The 21,947-nt window shown below is 36.3% G+C and overlaps 1 protein-coding gene across 3 annotated transcripts in view; it reads left to right on the plus strand.

Annotated features, from left to right (window-relative positions):
- Window positions 1–21,947, plus strand: part of CHN1 (chimerin 1) — a 146,942-nt gene that overhangs the window by 106,949 nt on the left and 18,046 nt on the right. For all 3 annotated transcript variants that reach the window (XM_016134705.2, XM_016134714.2, XM_016134723.2), the window contains 2 exons: window positions 130–207; window positions 18,884–18,968. In XM_016134705.2, coding sequence (XP_015990191.2) covers window positions 130–207; window positions 18,884–18,968 — 163 coding nt within the window. The remainder of the gene's footprint in view (window positions 1–129; window positions 208–18,883; window positions 18,969–21,947) is intronic.

Here is a 21,947-nt window from a genome sequence, read left to right on the forward strand (position 1 = left end):
GCAGTTCACAAATCAAAACAAGAGGGCCGTCAGCAAGATTTATTGATAGCAGCCTTGGGAATGAAACTGGGTTCTCAAAAGTCGTCTGTGACAATCTGGCAACCTCTGAAACTCTTTGCTTATTCGCAGTTGACATCACTTGTTAGAAGAGCAACTCTGAAAGAAAACGAGCAAATTCCAAAATATGAAAAGGTTCACAATTTCAAGGTAAGAATATTTGTTTTTAACCTTTTCTTATAAGAAATGTATATTACTTGAAATATACAGTACTAAAGAAATATCTGCTGATGTCTTTTTAAAACTAGGATGACTGAACTAAAATGCTCTTGCTATTTAAGGAATAGCTGAATAAAGCTAATAGAATCCAACCCCATTTTCTCTAATGCTTATATTGTATTTTATTTAATCAGTGTATCTCAATGGTAAAAGTCTTAACTGATACTTAAAAGGTCTCATTTAAAAATGATTTTGGCGTTAATTTTATTTGTGATGCAAATATGTCTGGCTACCTTTTTGGATATTTTGTGATGCAAATATATCTAACTATCTTTGTGGGATATCTCCGTTTCTTTCTGGTAAAAAGCTGTAGATATAAGAGTCATGTGCTATTGCATCTGGAATGAGCAGATGGTCTGCATTTCCCATAGTTTCTGTCTTTTCTCTGTGTTAATGAATTGACCATGATGAAAGGAGACTGACTACCATGGGAATGTTGATGCCGCTGATACTAGCAGCTTCCCTTCCATTTTTGAGTATGTGTGTGTGGTTCATAATTGTGTGTTAATGTGTTTTACCAACTATACTTATCATCTTTTATCAGGATGATGTGTTGATTTCAAGCTGCGTGTAGATCCTGCCTGTATTTGTAGTATGTATAAGTCACTGAAGTTCAGTCCTTTGCAGCCTAATTTCATAGAACATGCAATGTGAGACATTGAATAAGGAGACCCAGTTACACTTAATGAGTGGATGTATTCACTGGCATGTCTATAGTAACTTCCCAGTAGTTAAACAACTTTATGATGAAGTTCTCAAGACATGAATATTTTTAGTTTAGAAATAATGTCATTAGTTTTGATGTTAAGGGGTATCTTGTTTCAAAAGATAATAAAATCTGGAAATCCAGATCTTCCATTTGTTTATTAATTTATTCAGCAAATAGAATACATCAGGCTCCATAGCAGGAAGTTCCATCCCAAATTTGCAATTCATCTGATTTTTAACACCAGCATCAATTTTATTCATATGCTAAATACAAAGCCCCCAATATGCTCTGCTTTTACCATAGTGAAGAATAGATTTTTATAATCTTCAGATCATTTGGAGATAAAGGATAAACTCCAAAATGTATGGGTTGTGTAAAGACTGATAATAAATGTTTCAAGGTAAACTAAATAGCATTTTTTTCTCCCCCTTTAATCATATCATTAAGGCCTTACCTTTCAGCCAGTATCTGATTTAAAATAGACTGAGACCATTTAGTTTGTGCATCTAGTTTCAACGATATCTTCCATTTATAAACATATACAGGTTACCAGGCCTCAGTTTCTTCTTGCATGATATACAACATGGTCTTACAGGATTTTTATCAGGAGAAATGATCCCAAATAAATCCTTCTGCAAATACAAAGTTTATGTGCATATTAGGTCACAAAAAGAGCAGTTTAGGTTCCTAAGCATGCTATTTATAAATGGCTGAGATTTTAAAATATATCTCCAAAGATGTACCCTCTGGTGTGTTTAGCAAGAACAAATTGACCTACTAAGAATGCCATTTTGGTGCTAAGTCAAGTTCATTGTACATGCTTTCTATCAATATAGATTAAAAGCAAATGGGGCTATTCAAAGATTTACATAAACAAACATATTCTCATTTTTGGTTTTATCTTCCAGCAAGTTCTCAATTTTAATTTAACACATGGCTTTAATGAGCAAATTTTGTATAGCCAGAAAGTGCCAACTATAGGACTAATTGTGACTCTCAGCTTGGTACCCAAACTGTTTGAAAGGTATTTGTCTTTAAAAAAAAAAAAAAAAGCACATTAAAAAGTAGAAGTCTGCTTCCTTCTGTGGATTTAAAAAATTAAAACCAGCTTGAGCATACTGTTAAGAAAAAAATGCGCAAGAGAGAGCTCATGTTAGTGATTTACATTACTGTTTTTAGAGTTGCTAATAAGGTCAGAAGTCTCAGAATTTGACTCTTTTCATTGAAATTACTTTTTGTTATTTAAAAAATGTTTCTGTAGGGGGGCTTTACAAAAAAGAAAAGAAATTGAGGGGGAGTTATACTTGACTTCTGAGAACTTCCCCCGAAAGAATTTAGACTCTGTGGGCAGGAGCAGTTCTGTCCCACACAGATGTTCACTTAGAAAGTCACTGCTTGTGATACGTAAGTATATATAGTTCTGAGATTTATTGGGGGGGGGGCACCCCAAGCATTAATCATTCACGCGGCCTTGCCATTGACAGTTTTCTATATTGGTAAAAGTTAATTCTGCCTACCATGAGCCCACTCACCAAAGCCTCATTTCAATGAGGTTTTTTTTTTTTTTTTTTTTTGCTTCTTGAAATGCCTTGTTATGTAACGTTGCTCTGTGGTGTTGAATAGCTGCCAAATCTTATTTCAGAGGGTGAAGCCACGGGTGTATTATACCTTTAGTGAAAGGTTTCACCAAGGTGAAATCCCAAAAAAAAATCAGCTGGGCCTAATTCCAGACAGGTGTTTGTTTTTTACGGGTTTTTGGGTTTTTTTGTTAGAAAGGGGGAACAAAACAAATCGGGAAGGCTTCCCATTTTTCTGTGTTATGTAACGTGGTCTTTTCTATTATTACTTATAACAATTTGATAAATAATCAATCATATAAAAAGATCATTCTCTCTTGGGGAGGGTCATCATTTTAAAAATGTACCACATTTTTTTTTTTAAACACAATTACCCTATGAGTTGTCAAAATAACTTAGAGCGAAATAATTTTAACTGTCTCCTAAATCTCCTGCCTTCTTTCTAACATGAGAGAGAGCAAGCTAATTTCTTGAGAAGACTTTAAACAAGAAATCCTCTTGACATTAAAATAAGACACAGGCACCCCACCAGTAGGGACTGCATCACACTTCTGAGGCTCTCTGGATAGAATGATAAGCAAGCTCCTGAGGGCGAGGGCTGGGCCTTAGTTATTATGTGTATGACCTTCGGGAGATTGCTTTTTCTCTCCAAACCTCTGGTTCTGCATCAGAAAAATTGAGTTCCTGGTATGTGTAGGTACATGGTAGCCACTATTTTTGTTATTACAAATTACCCCTAAGTGGATTTTTTTTTTTTCTGAGTTCATTCCAAGACTGTTTTTTTGCCCAGCTGTAGAGGTCATGATGCAATTGAAAAAAACCTGGCATGATTGTGGGGCTAAAGAAAGCTCTTGTTTCTTTCTTAGCTCCTAGGCAGTTAGATGTTATATAAGAGCAGTGGCATTTTTATGCTCCACAGAATACAGTGAAATCCTCTGTATTTCTTTCACTCCCTCCAAATTATTCAGTGTTTCATTTGGTATATTTAATTCAGATGGGTTTGTAAAATAAAGTCAAGATTACATGTAGTAACAACAGAAACCTGGCAATTTTGGCAAATTAAATAGAAAACATTAAGAATTATAGTGAGTAGATACTTTAAAATATGAGTTTAGTTCTTTTTCAAGATAATCTTGAAGTGGTGACTGATTGATTTCAGAGTTTCAGATACTTGTATTCTGTGTATAAATAAAAGGTATAACATATCATATTAATAGGTTTAATGTTGCCAGGATAATGTGCAAGCAATGAATCCAAAAATGTGAATTGATACTGCAATTAAAATAATACTATAATATGAGCCTTGTAATATTTAGTAAAATGACTGATTCAAGACCTGGGATAAAGCAATAAAGTGAACCCATCAGTACTGGCCAACAAACGAGACATTCTGCTGTTCGATTAACTACAGAGTAGGAATGGCCGGCATTCCTGCTGAAAGTGGTCTGTCTTTCTTTCAAAGGACACAGCCAAAGCCAAGCCCCATGGTCTTCAATTGATTTACATCTGAGAATACAAGATGAAGCAACAAATAAAAATAAATGTAGTAAGAAATATAGAGTTAAACTACGTGATATTTAAGTTCTCTCACGGCTCTAAAATTCTCTATTGAGAAGCAATTGATTTGTTAATATGATCCTGTTTTCCCTTTTTAAAACTTTATTAAGGCCTGTATACGGACAAATTTTTTAACATTGATTTTTTTAAAAAAAATTAAAACAGATAGGAAATATTTTTTAAAAACTAGTCATGCTGTCAGCAAAATGTCATGTTCAAGGATTGCGCCTACGACTTCCCCTGCTTCTCTCTCGCTGTCCTTCCGTCCCTCATCCCCACATCTAGTGAAATGCCTTGTAGACGCTCAAGAAGTGTCTGTCGAAAGACTGCAATGAGCACACGGTATGACGTGAAGACCTTTGTTGTGGTGATCGTGGTGGTAGTTATTTTGAAACCACTTCTATGGCAGCAGGAAATTTCAATGCAAAAATAGATTCTTCTAATCTTAAGGCCTGTATTTTTATAAATGGATTTTTAAAATCAAATTCATGTGAGTTTTTAACATGAAATAAAACCTCAAATATCATGTTATATTCGATGGGAGTATGTGTTCACATTTTAAGTGCTTAGTAATTTAAATATTGTTTTGAATTAATAGTAAAATAAGTTAAATATGACAAAACGGAAAAGGCACCCGGAACGTGTCATCATCAGGCTTCAGCTGTGTCACTCATCATCACTTCTCCCATGAACACGGAGTGTCCAGAATAAACATTATAAAAGAACAATGTTTTTCTCCAAATAGATTAAATTGAATTATATTGTACATATATATGTATGTGTACACACACAATTCCTGATTCTTAATATGGGTCACTTGCAAGAGAAGATAAAAATAAAGATGAGTGCATAGCAGGGATTATTTCTGCCCAGAGCAGTCGGACTCGAAGAGGGCTAATGGAGAGAGCAGGAGATTGAATGAGATCATCTGTAAAGTCCTAAAGGCATTGTATTCCTCTTGCTGTCTGGCACTTATCAGATGCTGTGGAAACCAAAAATAATAAACTGCTTTTTATTTCTGCTCCTGCTGGTGGTGATGAAGACCGCAAAGACTCATCATGCACTGCCATCCAGACCTCCATCCAGTACCTAAGAGCTTTATGGCCTTCTCTATCTCAGCTCCTGTCTGTCCTCTTATGGTTTGTAATTCTGGCTGGGGAACTGGTTATGATCCCTCGAGTGCAAGTCTAAATCATTAAGGTCATTGGGAAGGTTACCGCCTACCATTAATAATCACAAAGTTCTTGTTGGTTAGTACATAGTTGCTTATACTTCTTCACAGCCATTTTATGGGGCTAGAGAACTTAAAATGCTATACTCGACTCAAGAGAAATCCATGATATTATGGATTGGAAGAATTAGTATTGATAAAATGTTCATTCTACCCAAAATAATCTACAAATTCAGTGTGATTCTTATCAAAACCCAAAGACATTCTTTACAGAAATAGAAAAGGCAATCCTAAAATTCATAGAGAACCACAAAGACCCCCAATACCCAAAGCAATCTTAAGCAAGACAAATCTGGAAGCTTCGTACTTCCTGATTTCAATATGTTACAGAGCTCTAGTAATCAAAACAGCATGGTACTGGCATAAAACAGACACGTAGACCAACAGAACAGAATGGAAAGCCCAGAAATCCACACTTGTACAATCAGCTAATCTTCAGCAAGGGTGCTAAGAACACGAAATGGGGTAAGGATAGTCTCCTCAATAAATGTTGGGAAAATTCAATATCTATATGCAGAAAATTGAAACTGGTCCCCTGTCTTGCAACATACACAAAAATCACCTCAAAAACAGATTAAAGACTTAAATATAAGCCCTGAAACCAAAAACCAAGTAGATGAAAACATAGGAGGAAAGCTTCTTGACATTGATCTGATCAGTGGGGTTTTTTAGATATGACACCAAAAGCCTTATGGGCAACAAAAGCAGACAAGTGGAATTGCATCAAACTAAAAAGCTTCTGTACAATCAACAGTAAAAAGGCAGCCTGTGGAATAGGAGGAAATATTTGCAAGCCTGATAAGGGGTTAATGGTCCTGTGTGTGTGTGTGTGTGTGTGTACTGGACATTATATAACACACACACACACATATGTTTTATATATATATAACTCATGCAACTTAATAGTGAAAAGGCAAATAATCCAATTTTAAAATGGGCAAAGAACCCGAATAGACATTTCTCCAAATAAGATTACACACATGGCCAACAGGTATATGAAAAGGTGCTCAATATCACAAATCATCAGCGAAATGCATATCAAAACCATGAGCTATCACTCCTGTTAGAGTGGCTGTTGTCACAAAAACAGAGGATAACCAGTGAGTGTCGATAAGGATGTGGAGAAAAGGGAACTCTTGTATATACTGTTGGTACAAATGTAAATTGATACAATAATTATGGAAAATAGTACGGAGGTTTCTCAAAAAATTAAAAATAAAACTAACTTGCAATCCAGCAATAGGTTGCTTTTTAACTCTATTAATTATTTCCTTTGCTATACAAATTTATCATTACAGGTAGTCCTGAATGTCTGTTTTTGCTTTTGTTACTTTAAAATTTGGAGAGAGGTTTGTCTTTCTTACTGTTAGTGGAAATTATTAGTTCTATTTCTTTTATGAAATTTAAAAAATAGTAAATTTGGCAGGAGATTTGCAAGTTTGTCTTTCTCACTAGGAGGCTGATAGTGAGACATTAAGTGTACTATTTCTTTTATGTAATTAAAAAACAAACAAAAACAAAAACTCCTCACGCCAGCCTTTGAAATTTAGATGTAGGGTTGCCACTTTTAAACACCTTAAGAAGGAGCCTGACTATCACCAGAACTTGTTCTTATCCCCAACTGATATCCTAATTTGAGACCCTCTGGCAGACAAGTACATTGAAGGTGGCATTCATTCTTTCCAGCATGTATATTCATCTTCCTTGACAATGTTTTAGAAAATTTGGTATCTCCAAAATTTATCCCAAAGTAGAGAGTCCACCTGGCATGCGATTCCCAGCACAATAACAAGTTAAGAATGTAAACCCAGAGGAAGAACACACAATTTAAAGTCACCTCTTCCAAAATTCTTCTCTCTACTTTGTGTCCACACAATAATCTAACCTTCAAGGACTTTTTTCCCACATTCGAGACATGTGGTTACTTTAAAGGCAACTTTCATAGTCACTTGTATCATACACCCATTCTCCCCTTCCAGATTTAATTGAGGATTGAGTTTTAATTCTATTCTGTTTATTTTGTAAATTAATGGGAGAAATATATATGTAATACTTCACATCTCTGTTTTTTAAAACCTTGTTTGACAAATTACAGTGTCACACTTTATGACAGTCTTCATGGCCCACTATGGCAAATATTCCTCAGAGAACAAAGGGTCTTACTTAGGAGTGAGCCCTACTGTGGCTTTAAGAAGGTAGTCTAAGCATGTCAAGTCCCCTGTTATCTCAGTACACTTATCAGTAGACAGCATTCATTATTCGTATGTAATAGTACATGACACAAAAATATCTTTGCCTTCTTCAAAGAGCCCAGAGGGCAGAGAGAAGAGACATGCACATGTACCACAGGAAGTGGAATATAGGTCTAACAAAGATTTTTTTAAGTGAAGAGAATACATGCAAATACTGATTTTTCCTTCTTGAATATTTTATCACAGTAATGCTGGTTGGTACCTGGAAAATCACTACAAATTATTTTCCTAATAAATACCAAAAACACCAGTAGTTTTTTTTCCCCCCAAGTTTACTCTTCTTAAATTATATTAAGATACTCTGGTTGCAAAATAGGAAAGCTAGAAAAGAATGGGGAAACAGCCCAGCAGTGTTAGACTTCTGAAGAACATCACCAACTGCTTATTTTCTATATTTTTATGTTCTTTAAGGAGCAAAAATAGAACTTGAGTGTGTTTTTTAAAGTGTTATCCAGATGTAAAAATTTTTTTAAAAGAATATATCAATTTTTAGGTCATGAGAACCAGAAGGTTCTTGTCATATTGGTGATATCCTCCAGTCTTTTGTATTAGAGATCATGTTTTGGCTGTCTGTGTGAATAGATATGCCCAAATCGGGCCTAAAAAATCAGGCTCACTGTCTTTTGTAGACCTTCCTTTGTTTAGAGTTCCAGCTCTTACATGTGCCACACACCCTCATCACTGCTTTTGGCTCTGCCTCACAAGCTTGGGCAGTGCCTTTGTTCATAAAGAGAAGGCTCATCTCTAGGAGGCAACGCTGTTTTGCTTTGACGGTTGCTATTATATAGCTCATTACTCCAAAATTGTATGACATTGCTTCAATGTGTCTTTTTAAAAGTCCATTGGGAACCTATGACTGATATTTACTATTTGATGGAACAGATACATTTCGAGTGTCAGAAGGCCTGACCCATGCTAAGGCAAAAAGGGAACTTATTGGCTCACGTAGTAGGAAACGTCTGGTGTTAGTTGAAGGTGTCCTTTGACCTAGGAGCTTAAAATGCCACCAGAACCCCGTCTCCAAGCTCTGTTTTCATTTTTAGGCGCTCTCTGGTGACAAGATGGCCGGCAAAGGCTTCAGCTCCATATATTCTCAGATTCTAGTTAGCTGCAAAAGAGACTGAGCAAAGGGTCTGGGCCTGGTAGCATTCACCCAGTTATCTTATATTGCCATCTCAAACCAGTAGCTCTGGTTTCAGGAGAACCGAATGTGCTTATTGCCTTAGATCTAGGTGACATACCCTTCTCGGGAGCTAGGGATATGTTCAGTTTCATACAGTTACATAGATCGAGGACTGTTATCCAAATATAAGACATTTGTTCTGTATGGCTAAAAAATAAGAAATGCCTGCTACAGCATTGAATGACAAATGAAATCAGCAATTATAAGATCCTAATATAGGTCCTACTAAATACAGCAATGTTAATGTAACATTTTTCTGGGGGCGATGTACTTTTATAGCACAGTGACAAAAGAATCCTAAAGCATTTCAGCCTCTATAAAAGACATTGAGAACTGCTGATTACATTAGTATTATTTTACACATGTAGAAACTGAAGCCCAGAGAAGTCCAAGATTCAAGTTCACATGAAAGATCAGTTTTAGAAACAAAAACATCATCTGAAATTCCACTTTCGGGCACAATAAAGGAAATTGATATACCCTCCCATCTTAAACAATGAGAAAACCAGAAAAAGTATATAAAACAACAGGCAGACATTGAACAACAGGTAGTACAGTACTGTGATACCTGAAAGAAGGAACACAGGCGAGATGAGTCTTAAGATTGCTCTTGCTTACTGCCGGAAGGGAGTTTCCGGGCCAAAGCACATGGAGGGGGAATCCACAGAAAGCACAGTGGTCAAGCCAGGTTGAGGACATAGAGATTGGAGTTTAGAAAGACAAAATAGCTAAAATTTGTGGGACAGAGTACCTGAGAGGACCGAGCCATACACAAAAAGAGCTCTGGAGATCTGTATAGGAGTCGTCTTGAGTCTTTGAGTACTTATCATCACATGCATGAGAGGAAACTATTGGGAAACCACCAGAAAGCAATAGACTGAACAATTACTGAAATTCACCTAGGGCTGAGAATAGTTTTACCCACCAGTTACATTGGAAACACATCATAATACGAGGCATCATTGAAAAGTCCTCAAAGGGGTATCATCTCAGTAGCATGACTAAATTAACAGTAGACTAAAGGCTGCATTGAGGAAAAAATATAAGCTATTTAAAGTGATCCAAATGAAATCTCTAGAGATAAATCGATATACATATATATGTATATATATGAAATGAAAAGTACACTGGTATTAACAGCATATTAGGTACCACAAGAGAAAAGATTAGTGAAGAAGACATTGAAATATAAACTATCCAAAATTAAAGACTGAAGGAATTTTCTTTTTTAATGAACGCAGTATCAATGACCAGTGGGACAATATCAAGCAATCTAATCGGAGTCAGAAGGAGCAGCAGTGTGGGGCCAGGGAACAGCTATTTGAAGATGCAGTCATGTGTCACTTAACAAGGGGATACGTTCTGAGAAATGCATTATTGGGAAATTTCATTGTTGTGCAACCATCATAGAGACCTAGATGGTGCAGCCAACTACACACCTGGGCTACATGGTATAGCCTCTTGCTCCTAGGCTACAAACCTGTACAGTATGTTACTGTACTAAATGCTGTAGGCAAATGTAACATAATGGTAAGTATTTGTGTATCTGAATTTATCTAAACATAGAAAAGGTACAGTAAAAATGCAATATATAAAATATAAAGTGGGGAGGCAAGGAGAGGACTGTGAAGGGAAGCACCTTGGAGTAATATCTTCAAAGTACTCAACAACAACTATTAACCTAGAATTCTATATCCAGCAAAAATATATTTCAAAAATGAAGACAAAATAAAAATGTTTGCTTTTTTATACAAAGAAAAGCTGAGTAAATTTATTACCAGGATACCTATACTACTAGAATATCAAAAGAAGTTCTTCAGACAGAAATAATGTTAGATGGAAATGTAGATCTATATAAAAGAATAAAGAATACTAGAAATGGCGAACTTATGGGAAAGTATAAAAAATGTTTATCCTTCATTTTAGTGTCATTAAAAGATAAATGACTTTAAAGCAAAAATAGTATTATGTAGTTTATACAAGTAACATATGACAATAATAGCAAAAAGGATGGGAGTAAGAGAGTGAAAGTACCTTGTAAGATTTTTACGGTATACCTGAAGTGATATGATATAGTTTGAAGGTAGACTGATGAGTTAAAGATATATATTATAGACCTTATAACAAACTCTAAAAAATAAAAAAACGTATAAGCTAATAGTGGAGACAAAATGAATTCATAAAATATATGCAATTTTTTCAAAAGCATGCAAGAAAAGAAAAAGAACCAAGAACAAATGGAATATACAGGAAACAAAAGCAAGATGGCAGATTTAAATCCAGTGATATTGTTAATTCCATTACATAGAAATGGTCCAAACACTCCATTAAAGGCAGAGGTTGTCAGCCTGGATAAAAAGGCAAGGTCCAACTATATGCTATCTGTAAGAAACCAACTTTAACTAGAAACACAGAGAAGCAAAAAGAATAGGGTAAACCATAGAGACAGTAATTCGAAGAAAATCAGAGTGGCTATATTTATATTAAACATAGTAATTTTCAGACAAGAACTGTTATTGGGAGTAAAAAGGATAAAATTCATCAAGAGAACATAAGAATTTAGAATTTACATGCACCTAATAAAAGGTCCAAAATGCATAAATAACTGAATTGAAAAGTGAAATAGTCCACAATTATAGATTTCCAGACTTTTCTCTGTGATAGAACAAATAGACAAATAGAACAAATTAGTAAGGATATAGAAGACTTAAACCAACAATATCAACTAATTCGACTTAATCAATATTTATGTAGTATTCTACCCAGCAACAACAGAACATACATACTATTCAAGAGAATTGCAATATCCACCAAGATAGACAATATTCCAGGCCATAAAACAAGTGTCAGTAAATGTAAAAGGATTGAAATCATACAAAGCATATTATCTTACCACAACAGAATTAATTTCAAAATCAATAATATCTCTGAAAAATTTCCCACATATTTAGAAATTAACTTACTGCTAAATAACTCATGGATTAAAGAAATCACAAGGGATATTAGAAAACATTTTGAACTGAATTTACCAAAATTTGTGCAATGTGGAAAAAAGTAGTATGTATAGTGAAATTTTTATCTTTAAATGCTTTAGGAAAGAAAAAAAAATCTTAAATCAGTGAGCTAAACCTCTACCATAAGAAACTAGAAAAAGACTCATTTAAAGCAAATAACAGAAGGAAAGAAATATTAAAGCAGCAATCAATGAAATAGAAGAAAAACAATACAAAAGATTTAGATCTCTTTTACTAGAGCTTTAAAAGGGTTTCAGCTACATAGTTTAATAATTTCTTGTGCATTTTAGTCATACGTTTTTCCTGGTATGGGACTACTTTCATTCATAATGTAACGATCTAATATTGTTTGAAGGTAGTAAACATCTTTAGATGACAGATTTAAAACCAAGCCAAAGAGAAACAAACTTGGTTGTGTGGCAGTGTTAGTATTAGTACAGACTTGGCTTCAGGGAATTGTAGATGATAAGAAAATGTGGATTTGTCTGAGGCTTTTTTTGTCTCTCAGTGTTCAGTTTACCTATGTATAATGTTTTAGAGATTTTCTATCACTCAGCTGTGGGCCGTACGTTGGTTTTTATTACACAACCAAGTAGATTCTTTTATTTTCCTGTTATACCTTCATAATATAACTTTAGGAAATTGCTGTTTTGGAATTTTGTAAATTTGCTGAAGTATCAATTCACTGTGTTGATATTTTACTACTCATATTTGAATGCAAACTTATTCATCCAAGTGATGAAATTAAACTTTCAAAGTAGAAGTGGCATTGGACATTTTAAAACTTTAACCATGATTCTGTTTAGACATAAAGTTCTCGGAGTTCCTGTGAAAAGAAATTAAAAAGAGATTTGCTTCTGAAACTTTAAAATGTCTAAACATTAAAATTACAGGTTTTCTAATACTTTAAATGCCTGTATTTTGAAATGGAAAGTCTTTTTGAATTACTGGTTATATTTATTGTTAGATACTTCATTATAGAATCCTTTCCTTGTAACGTGATCTAAATAAATAAAAGGACTACCTTGAGGACTTCAGTATTTCCACTACCTGACTCCTGGGTTTCAAATTGATGGCTCTGTGTTGGGGCCACCCTTACACTTTAGAATAGAACCCTGACACCACAAACTGTGTCCTGGCATTAATATGGTTGAGTGTGCCTCTTAGAGAGTATACCTGTCTGCACCCCTTTAACTCAGCTGTGATTTTAGAGGTTTTTCTTCCCCGCAGGGATAGGGTTGATTGGGGAACGGGAAGAGATAGGTAGATTATCAAGGAAGCCATAGGACATTTAAATTTTATTAGTAAGGCCCAGTATAGAATTATACTGGAATTGATAATAATTTTTTCTGTACATTTTTACTTCAAGTATTGTTTTGTACACCAATCAATAAAAACATTTTTATAATGTTATTCATGTGGGAGCAGAACTAAATTATTATGTTGCCTTACTAGTAATGTAAGAGTAGTATTGCTATAAGGCTCATGGTCTATCAGCTTTTTCCTGTAGTTATTTCTCCCATTTAAGGGGACATCATTTCTTTGTGCTATGACCAATGCACATCAAGAAGGCTTTTATGGTATCACCCTCAATTTTGAAGTTTTCACACTCTTGAAACATTAGGTCACTGATTTTCTGTCATTTGTCATTCTTTTCAAAATACTTCTGTGCTACTTGTATGGTTAAGCATGTGCCTCACAGAGCCCCTGTGAACTCTCCCCTGCACCATCATCTGTAGCAGCCCCTAGAAGCTGTTAGCACCAAGGCCCCTTCCCCAGTAGTCTCCACGTACCAAGAACCTCTCCCCCGTTCTGGCTGCTGTTGGCCACTGGCTGTGCTCTTCCTGTTCCAGGCTCTCAGCAGCTCCAAGATTTGCTTAAAGGCTTGTTTCAGCAAGTGCTTGGTGCATTTCTTCTGCCTTTCCTGCTGGGGCACATTAAACACCCATTCTATCAGGGCAAGAAAAATAGGCACAGCCAGCACGATGTTAGTGCCAGTGGCTTAAGCATATCCAAACCTCACTGTTAAAAATTTCAACTCAAGAATTAAGGCCGCTAGTAGTTGTGACTAGATTTAACTAAATAGTAAGCAAGGCAAGAATGTATTGCCTCAATACTAAAGACACTCCTATTTTAAGTACCCCCTCCCCACCTTTTTATTGCAGGTAACCACTGCACAATTTTAAGTATTCGTTGCTAGTGTTACACATTCTCTTCTCATGGCTTAATAATATAAATCAAAATATTTTAACCAAATGGCAAAATAAGGCCCAAAATTCTAAATTTCAAATCCTTTGAATCAAAATTAAGCCATCTTGGTGAGACTAAAATTGGTTACATGAAAGAGTACATTCTGGTTGCCCTAAAGATAAAAATGGAAAAGGGAGGGGGGAGCCTTTCCTGCCCAGCTGCCTGACTACCTTACCTTTCTGTCATTTTGGTTTTGATCATCTGTTTTCTCCCCTCGTCGCCCAATACCATGCTGAAGAGCTTACTCATCTGAGCCTCCCAATGAAGAGCGTCAGCTGAAATGTCATTCCCGTCTTCCCAAGCAAATTCCATTTCTCCTAATGTTCCTGTCGCCTCCAACCTAGTTTACGTTTGCAGCAGGCTCCCTGGCTGTTCACGTTCATGCTTATTTCTGGAGGTGGTGTGATAGCTTAGAAGGGATGATGAAGGTAGGCTGAATTTTATTTCTCTTCCCATGGCATGCATTTCTTTTCTGCAGTTTCTTTTACTGTCATTCAAACTGGAGATGTGAATGTCAGAAACAAGATGAGAAGCAGACGTGCTGGCTTTCTTACAGAAGCCAGGGCTGTGGTCAGTATAACTGTGGGCCCAGTTGTGAATGGCTTCAGTTTTTACCTCAGTTGGTGCCCAGTAGACACAGCCCTTGGCCTACACCAGGCGGGCCCCTCAGTAGCCCATCCATCTCCCTCCCTTCCTGTCCTTTTCAGCCTGCTTCTGACCACTTTCCTTCCCCAAACTTATTTGCTTAGAAACTGAACTTAGGCCCTAATGCACAGACTACAGACTGAATTTCCTATGCTTTCTGGCCTCCAGGCCCCCACCACTCCTGTACAGCCATCCTCTCCCCCTTATTCTTTTTCCAGCTCCAGGTAAAGGAAGGTAATTTCCTATTCTTTAAAGCTTACCCCTCTGCCCTGGATGCCATTTTCATTGGAAGCCTCAGGAACCTTACTCCATGACTTACTTTTTTGCTCTGAAATTATCAATCAGCTGTTCCTTTCCCTTCCATTTGTTGTGTCCCACCTCACTTCCAGACCTGTTCCTCTACTTTCGTTCCCTCCGTTAATGCCATACTTCCCCAGTGACCAGGCCCCATACCCTAACAGTTAGCCCAGGTTCCTCCCCTCTCCTCCACCACCGATCAGTTACCAAGCCTCGTTGATTCTGCCTCTTAAATAACACTATCCCTTTATCTCAACGCCACTGCTAAGTTCAGATCCACATCATTTATTACCTATACCATGGCCATAGCATCCTACCTAGTCTGTCGTCCTCCAGCCTTGCCTCCTTGACTGTGTCACTCTCCTTAAAAATCTTCAGTGGCCATGCATTGTTCATTATGCAAAGTATAAATTTGTAGGCATGGAAAATGCCCTGTCTGCCTCTCCTCTCCTGCTATGCCAGTCATTCCTACCTCCATCCTTCCTTGGAATTCTCTAAACGTCTCATTGTTCAGCTCATGCAGCGTGCCTTTGACTTCCTTATAACAAACAGCCTTTCCTAAAGCAGCTGCTCCAATGCGCACACCCCTATTCTGCCCCGCGGTCACCTGGCTGACCCTGCTGTCTGTCCGTGAAGACTCAGCTCTTTGGTTGCATCATAAGCCTGAGCAGTGCCCCTCCCCAGGTTCTCTCACGCTTGGCAGACACTTTCAGGAGAGCACTTTCACAGTGTATTTAATGGGAGAAACCTACAATAAATTCTTTGAGCCAATATCCTGTGTATTTTTGTATATGTCATCAGTAAATGTTTATGAATGAATAAAAGTGATTAATGAATTAAGTCTGTTTTGATGACCTCTAGGGGAATAAAAAAGACAGACTACAATATTCAGTTTTTAAAAATGCAATCCAGTGTCATGGGGCCATAAAAGTCACAAAACAAAACCTAAGAAATGTGAATTTTAGATATAAAAATCCGAAAGGGAATCAGATAAACCCTATTATACAAATAGAAGCTTAGTAAGCTGCTGCTGCTAAAGTGCCCATTTCTAGAGCAGTTTGCTAGAGAGTCATATAAGCAACTTTTCAAGTGATTTTAAAAAGCAAAATTAAAAGCAACAACGAAACCAGCCCCAAATGGCTCAGGATGCCTTTATTTAAAGCTGTCTAAGAAGGAAATATGTAGGTAACAATTTCCTAAAGATTGCCTTCTGAGATAATTGTGTTACCCTTTAGAGAACATTGGGCCTGCTTGGACAGTTAAACCCTTCATATGTAATATGAAGAACTGTCTCAAGATTTTCAAAACGCCGCCTTTACTACTCAGTGCCGGTAAGAAAGAGAATTGTTTCTATCATAACATCTCAGTACTCAGTACTGTTTGCAAGAACCTCTTTTAAAGTACTTTTACACCATCTGCTCTGTTTTTTGCTCCCAATGTATCTTTAAGACCCTTTATCATGAGATAACTGGCAGGTACGAAACTGGGACTTTGTCCACACTTCTAGTCTGTTTTTACTAACCTTACCAAATTAAGTGATAGTAGACTATCCTAAGACCTGGCAACCTCGAAGCCAGTTGGTATCCCAAAGACTTTCCTTCAGAATAACTTCATAATTCTATAGCTGTTTTTTGATTCTACTTTTATGAGTCAGTACTGTCTGTTTCACTCTTTATTCTCAGAGTAAAGCAAAATTGCATACTTTATCCAGTTATATTCACTCAGAGGAACATAGACAAACACAAAGACATCATAGACTATGTGGATGTTGACCTTGGCCTCTGCTTCAGGAACTCCAGGAAATGCTTTCGATTTACAGGCTCTGAACATTATTAACAATCCAGAAGCAACTATGTCTGCATTCCTGGTGCTTTTCCATAAAAGACATGGAAGGGATTATGGCCTTTTCAAAACCAACATGACGTTTTGTATTCAAGCTCTTTTGGCAACAACCAGAGTCACAAGCACATACCTGCTCAGAATGAACCCCAGGTTATCTGTTGCAGCCTAATATGCCAGTAGTAGTAGTAGTTTGAATTCTGAAATATCATATTTCATTGATTCTAATATGTACTCTTTTTTCACCATCTCTCAATTTGGCATTTGTCTTATAATCAGTGGCATTTATAGAACCCAGACATAATCCTTCTTCATGGCCTGTCGTAATTTAATTGGCATGGTTTTTCTAAACAGAATATATGTGTCTTACATTTAGTATAAGTCTTATGTTCAGTAGTATCTTAAGTTCCAAGAAGTTTTATATATATAACTACATAGAGTTATATAAAGTTCGAAGAAGTTATATATATATATAATTACATATATATGTGTGTGTATGTAATTTACTTGGTTTCTAAGACCTATTCAATACATAAATAGTAAAAATGATAATCTTAGTTATGAATTTTATTTGCAATAGCTGTTTTGGCAGATTTTTATGTTCGAATTAAATTGTCACAATCTGATATTCACTCTCTTGTATTACTGTTTTCTGCAGGAGGAAATATATATATAAAGTTATCTCAAGTAAATATAATTTGATTAGCTCAGCGGCTTCCTTGTTCTCCCTTTTCACTTATTTCTTAAGTGCCTTTCCAGCAAATATTTGCTCAGAAATCCCCAAGTATTAGTGATAATATTCATTTTTTTTATTCTTTAACGTTTGGGGTTTGGATTCATTACTTCTCTAATTCTACCAATTTTGTTTTGTTTTGTTTTTAATAATTTTTTTATTTAAATTAGTTTCAAGTATATAGTACATTAGTTAGACATCTGTAATGTTCATAAAACGATCCCCCCCCCAATTGCTCCCTCCCTCCCCTGGCGCTCCACTTAGCCATCATATCAATGCTAACTACATTCCCTCTTTCATGCTCCCCATGCCCAAATATCAACTACTAATTTGTACTTCTTTAACCTTTTACCCCATTCTCCCAGCCTCCCAACCCCCCACCCTGTCCATCACCAAATTGTCCACTATATTTGTGAGTCTTTTTTGTTTAGTTTGCTCTTTTTGTTCCTTAGATACCACATACAAGTGAAATCATTTGGTATCTATCTTTGTCTGACTTATTTCATTCACCAAAATAACCTCTAGGTCCATCCATGTCATTGCATATGGTATCTACCAATATTTTTTTTTTATCTGAGTTAAGCTAGAATGCCTTCTCTTTCCTATACATGAAAGCCTATGGATATCTTAGCATTTGAATCCTTTCTTTTGGGGGGATTTCTTTCTTAGGGATAAAGGAATCTAATGCAGTATAACCTTTTTGGGCAGGAATGATTAATGAATAATTACTATGGTAAAACAGGGTTTCTGACTAACCATAGTTTCTGCAGTTTCTAAAATATATTCATTCTCTTTGCTGACATAATAAGTATCAAATAGTTCTGAACAGAAATTGGCCCTTTTTGATGATTTAGTTGTGACCGGTCACTAAGTATCACCTTCAACATCTGTGGCCCTAACTGTGGTTACAGAGGACAGAAGGTGGATCATCTGGCAAAATCCTTTACAGAACCACACATACTGTGCATTGCTCCTTATCCTTCTTCATGCCGCAGAGCCCAGAAAACACCAGTATTTGCATAACACATAGATGAGGCTGCTTAACTGCCGGAGAACTGTTGGAAAACTACACTGTAGAAATTTTTTTCAGAAGTAAATGCAGAATATTGGTTTGATTTATCACCATTGCTAAACAAAGAGGAAATCAAACTAATAGAATTTTTAACTGCTTGTTGGTCCCTCTCACCCAAGGTTTTACCAAACGTAATCATGTTGTGCCTCTTCAGCATGTGGTGTGGCTTGTATATTAGTGCTTCGACAGGAAACGGTCTCCTCACTCGTATTTCCCTTTTGGTCACTTTGTCACTACTCTTTTTTCAGGTCCATACATTCAGAGGACCACACTGGTGTGAGTACTGTGCCAACTTCATGTGGGGTCTCATTGCTCAGGGAGTGAAATGTGCAGGTAAGAGCTCTTCCTTTTCATGTCATTGAGTAAGCTAGGACGTTATAAGGAGTAAATTATGAAGAGATTTACTGTTATGCACATACAGTGAGCTGGATTCTGGTTTGCTCCGAACACACGTGCAAGAAGCTGGATTCTCAGGCAGCCAGTCTGGAAATTGATATTTTATCTGCCTTTAACCTTGTATTTAATAGCAGACTAGAGATCTGGTATTAGTCCATTAAAAAGAGAGAAGTCAGCTTGTTCAAAAAGTCTGATAAAAGGAGATAAAAGTAAGGCAGTTGTATTTAACTGTTGCCTTTGATGTTATAAGAACTAAATTTATAAAAATGATTTTTTTAAAAAAAAGCAGTATACAGGGACCTATGATTGTTGCCTTGGAAACTGAATTTCAAAGATAACTTGTTAAGCGAGATTGTCCTTACTAAATTTTTGTAAAATCAAATTGAAACTTTAAAAATCTGTGAATTTATCTTCAAAGATGTTTACCCAATTCTGGAAAAAAACCACTTAATCACTAATATTTTGTTTATGACATTTTGAAATCTTGAATATGCCAGATCTTTTTTATAAAATATGACCGTATTATTTTTAGATTTAAATTTGGAAACTTAAGATTTACACATAAATAATTCAGGGATTTATTGAAATGCTTTATGAAATAAGTAGTTATTCACATCATGTGAAATTCATTTGTGTGGAACTAGACAGAATACAAACCATTTATTCAAACTACTCTATATTCTGGCACAAGCTTAAAAATAACCACTTAAATTTTAACTGTATAGTGTTTGGTCATAGAAGTTTCTGCTATTTAAATTGTAAAGCTAAAAAATATCTTCTTACATGTCTTTTAGCATGAAGCTTCACACTAAAAATGTATACTAAAAGTATTTCAAAGTAGTAACTAGTAATTCTGTCAAATTATTATAAATAAGTCCACATTTCTTTTGTGGCATGGTTTTTAATGGAATATTTTTATCCATTATGTGCAGAAACTTCTGGGATGTGATTTTTCTTAGTTCTAAATTGCATTTTCATTGACTCACATGGTGCAATATGTACTGCATGTGACTGTTCCAAGTCACCATTCTTTCAGTTATTATTCCTTTAGTATCACAAAGCATGATAAAGTTCCAGGCGTACATCACTAGCCAAATTCATTTGAAGACTTCACTGCCACAGGGACAGATAAGAATATCCCATGTGTCCGCTTTGAACTGTGCAAGAGGTATCTGTCAAGGAGAGTCTCAACCCAGATTCAGTCTGACTCCTCCATCATCCTAGAGGGATGACAGCCCCATTTGCAAGTCTCCATCCAGAGGCTAAATGGAAAACAACATTATCATTCCGGCTGCTGGTTACCCAGAGTCAGGATGGGGAATTGTTACTGGGAAGGCTGAGGTTAAACCTTTGAACTGGAAGGGAACACAGTGGAACATAAAGTGTTGATAAAGTGGTATTGTTAAGGCTATCTGCACTGTTGGAGTTTTTTAAAGGCAAATAGAATACTCTTTCCAAAGCACAAATCACCTGCTCAAGAAATGATGGTCTCAGTAAGCTTGGGTTGCCTTTATGACACAGCCTTCACCAGCCGAGACTCTGCAACAGTTTCTTAAGCACTTTATGACTGTCACTGACTTAAAAGCTTTTCTACTAGAATAATGGTGTGCATCATTTATGTTTTGAAAGAGCGAAGGCCATCTACATAAGAATTCTGAGTCAGCTATTAGAGGACAGGTACAACACATATGAATAATCTTTGACAATATGCTACATTCCCAAATCATGTTTGAAAGAAATGTTTTGGAACATTTATAATAATAATAATATGAAGAAAAGACAATAGAAAATGATTCACTCCATCCCACAGCCACCTGCATAAATAGCTCCCACCTCTTCTTCTGAGTAAAAGGCAGGAACTGAAAGAGAAGCCTTGAGATTTTTCACTTCGTTATATCTTGTCCTTAAAAGCAATATATTCTATGTGACTTGAACCGTATTAATGTGTAGTATAAGAACAGTCAGCCTATTTTTTTTAAATGTGGAAGGTTGGAATTTGAATGAGTTGTTTTCTGTGATAACTAATTACATTTGTACCAGCAGTAGTATGCTTAGATATGAAGTGGCTCATCCTGACCTTTGAGCCATCCATTTTATCAAAACAGGATCCAAAGAATTAAGAGATTGAGAACTAATTGTGGAAGGCTAAATAATGGCTCCCCAAAGATTTCTGCTTTCTAATTCCCAGAGCCTGTGAATATGTAACCTTTTATGGCAAAAGGGACTTTATGATTAAGTTTGGATTTTAAGATGGGGAGATTACCCTGGATTGTCGGGGTGGACCCAGTGCAGTCACGATCACAAAGGTCATTACAAGAGTGAGGCAGGAGAGGCAGAGTCAGAGAAAAGGTGTAAAGACAGAAGCAGAGGTCAAAAAAGAGAGAAGATGCCATGCCTCTGGCTTTGAAGATGAAGGGGGCTACAAGCCAAGGAATGCAAGCAGCCTCTAGAAGCTGGAAAAGGCAAAGGAAAGAAAGATCCTCCCCTAGAGCCCCCAGAAGGAACACAGGCCCACCAACAAAACACCACATCAGCTAGTGAAACTGATTTCGGACTTCTGACGTCCAGAACTGTAAGATGATCAACTCATATTGTTTTAAGTCACTAAGTTGTTATAGCAACAATAGGAAAATAATACACTTGCCAGTATACATTAAAGATATTACTTAAAAAGAAAAATGGTACACTCACTGACTGTCAGAAAAGAGATGTACTTATCTGCTTTTGATTCCTAAGACAGCTTGCTTTATTCTGGTTTCCTTTTTTGAAATCCACTAAGGCAGAGCTTGTCAGGAATTTTTAAAGGAGTGTTTGCCAAAAGCAGCAATTTTGTATCCCACCAACCCCCTCTTTTTTTTTTTTTTTTAAACATTATGTAAAGTGTTGGATAGTGTTCCAATCACCAGGCTGGCAAAT

Source organism: Rousettus aegyptiacus, unplaced genomic scaffold (assembly GCF_014176215.1).
Source record: "Rousettus aegyptiacus isolate mRouAeg1 unplaced genomic scaffold, mRouAeg1.p scaffold_m13_p_2, whole genome shotgun sequence".
NCBI lineage: Eukaryota > Metazoa > Chordata > Mammalia > Chiroptera > Pteropodidae > Rousettus > Rousettus aegyptiacus.